The 2,071-nt window shown below is 37.4% G+C and overlaps 1 protein-coding gene across 1 annotated transcript; it reads left to right on the top strand.

Moving 5' to 3' along the window:
- Positions 1-374: 374 nt before the first annotated feature.
- Positions 375-1,298, top strand: LOC110314963 (vomeronasal type-1 receptor 4-like). The gene has a single exon (XM_021189144.1). The coding sequence runs from the start codon at positions 375-377 to the stop codon at positions 1,296-1,298; it is 924 nt and encodes a 307-aa protein (XP_021044803.1).
- The last annotated feature ends 773 nt before the right edge of the window (positions 1,299-2,071 follow it).

The raw sequence follows: 2,071 nt of genomic DNA, 5'->3' as shown, positions 1-2,071 counted from the left end.
GCCTATCACTATTCCTCATTTCTCATAGGCTAGTATCATATTATCCTGAGTGCTGCACATTTTAGGAAACTTGAAGTATCTCCTTTTATCAATAGGAACATTCTGGGGTATTGAGTAATTTTATAGTAACAACCATGGAAAGTAATCACTCCTTCAAAGTTTGGGATGAGAGATTTTTTTGGTTTTTGTTTTGTTTATGTGGTCTAGGTTGGCCTTATGCTTGCCAATTTAAAGCATCCTCTATTTCTTCCTCTTAGTAACTCAATGGATTAAAGGTGTCCTCATTCACCACAGGCTACAACCAATTTCCATTATTCATTCCACCTGAGAAATCCAGTCGCTATATTGTAAAGGAAACTGTGCTAAATCACAAAATGGACTTCTGGAATCTGGCAATCAGAATTATTTTCTTATCACAAACTACAACTGGAATTCTGGGAAATTTTTTCCTTATTTTCTACTGTTTAGTGCTTTACTACAGAAAATACACATTAAAGCCCACAGAATTGATTCTAATGAACCTAATGCCAGCCAATGTGATGATAATTCTCTCTGTAGGTGTGCCCCAAACAATGACAATTTGGGGATTGAAGGATTTCTTGAATCCTTTAGAATGTGTGTTTGTATTATACCTTCAAGAATTTGCACAAGGTGTGTCCATTTGCACCATCTGCCTCTTGAATGTTTTCCAAACTCTTACCATCAGTTCCAAGAATTTTTGTTGTAACTATTATAAATTCAAACTTGCCAAGTATATTCACTGTTGTACTTCCCTCCTCTGGATCTTGCAGTTGTTGATTAATTTTATTTCCGTTTTGTACACATTTATCAAAAGAATTACCACAAATGTGACAAGGACACGAGATATTGGGTACTGTTCACATATAGGGAGTGATGATATCAGTGACTTACTCTCTATAGCTTTGGTGGTATGCCCTGAGGTCTTCTTTTCTGTGCTTACTGCCTTGGCAAGTGTCTCCATGATTGTCATTCTGTACAGACACAAGAAGAGGGTTCAACACATCCATAGCACTCATGGTTCCAGTCGAAAATCCCCAGAGTCCATAGCCACTAAGAACATCTGTACAGTGGTGTCAACTTTTCTGGCCTTTTGTACTCTCACCTCCATCTTAAGAGGCTGCATAATTCTTTTTAATAATTACAGTTGGTGGCTGATGAATATCAATCACTTCACTTCTCTGTGTTTTCCTACTTTTGCACCCTTTGTTCTTATGGGCCATTACTCCATTGTGTGTAGATTCAGTTCGGTCTGGTTAAGGAAAAAAATTGTGTCTTAATTTTCTTATTGCCCAATTGTTTACTCACTCTTCACCCTAATAGGTTAGTAAAGAACATTAAGGGAGCTGTGCCTTGTCTTTCTAAGAATCCTCAAGTGTGATCAAAGGGTGTTCAGTTGTACCACCTGCCTCTTCAGTGTCTTCCAGACCATGACCATCAGTACCACAAAATACTTTTAGAGGCACCAAAAAGATAAACTTGCCAAGATCATTAACTGACCTATTTTCTTCCTCTCAGTCTTGCACATGAGATTCAATTTATTAATTTCCCTTGTATACAGATTTATCAAAAGGAATAGCATAAAATGTAACAAGAACATGAGCTTGTGGATAGACAGCTAGTTTTATAGATGGATGACATGAGTTGAGTCATTCTATATTTTATTTGTCTCATTGTACTCTTCAACTTACAGATACCACAGTTTTTCAGTTTTACAGTTTTACAGTGTAGATGATGTGCAAAAAAATTAGTAAGCCAGGCAGTAGTGAAGCATGCCTTTAATTCCTGCACTTGGGAGGCATAGGCAGGCAGATTTCTGAGTTCGGGCCAGCCTGGTCTACAGAGTGATTTCCAGGACAGCCAGGGTTACACAGAGAAAACCTGTCTTGAAAAAAGTAAAAGAAAAAAAAAAGGAGAAAAAAAAGCTAGTCCATAAAATTTTCCTTCTTTTGGCTTTCAATCTAATCAAATATTCTTGACTCCCTTACAGCTGCACAGATATCTCGTGGATAGTATATTCTAATCACAAGGCCTATGGAAACCAAGGATAGCC

This window comes from Mus pahari, unplaced genomic scaffold (assembly GCF_900095145.1).
Source record: "Mus pahari unplaced genomic scaffold, PAHARI_EIJ_v1.1 scaffold_8165_1, whole genome shotgun sequence".
Taxonomy (NCBI): domain Eukaryota; kingdom Metazoa; phylum Chordata; class Mammalia; order Rodentia; family Muridae; genus Mus; species Mus pahari.
The sequence above is the reverse complement of the archived record's forward strand: the minus strand, read 5'-3'. Positions and strand labels throughout refer to the sequence as shown.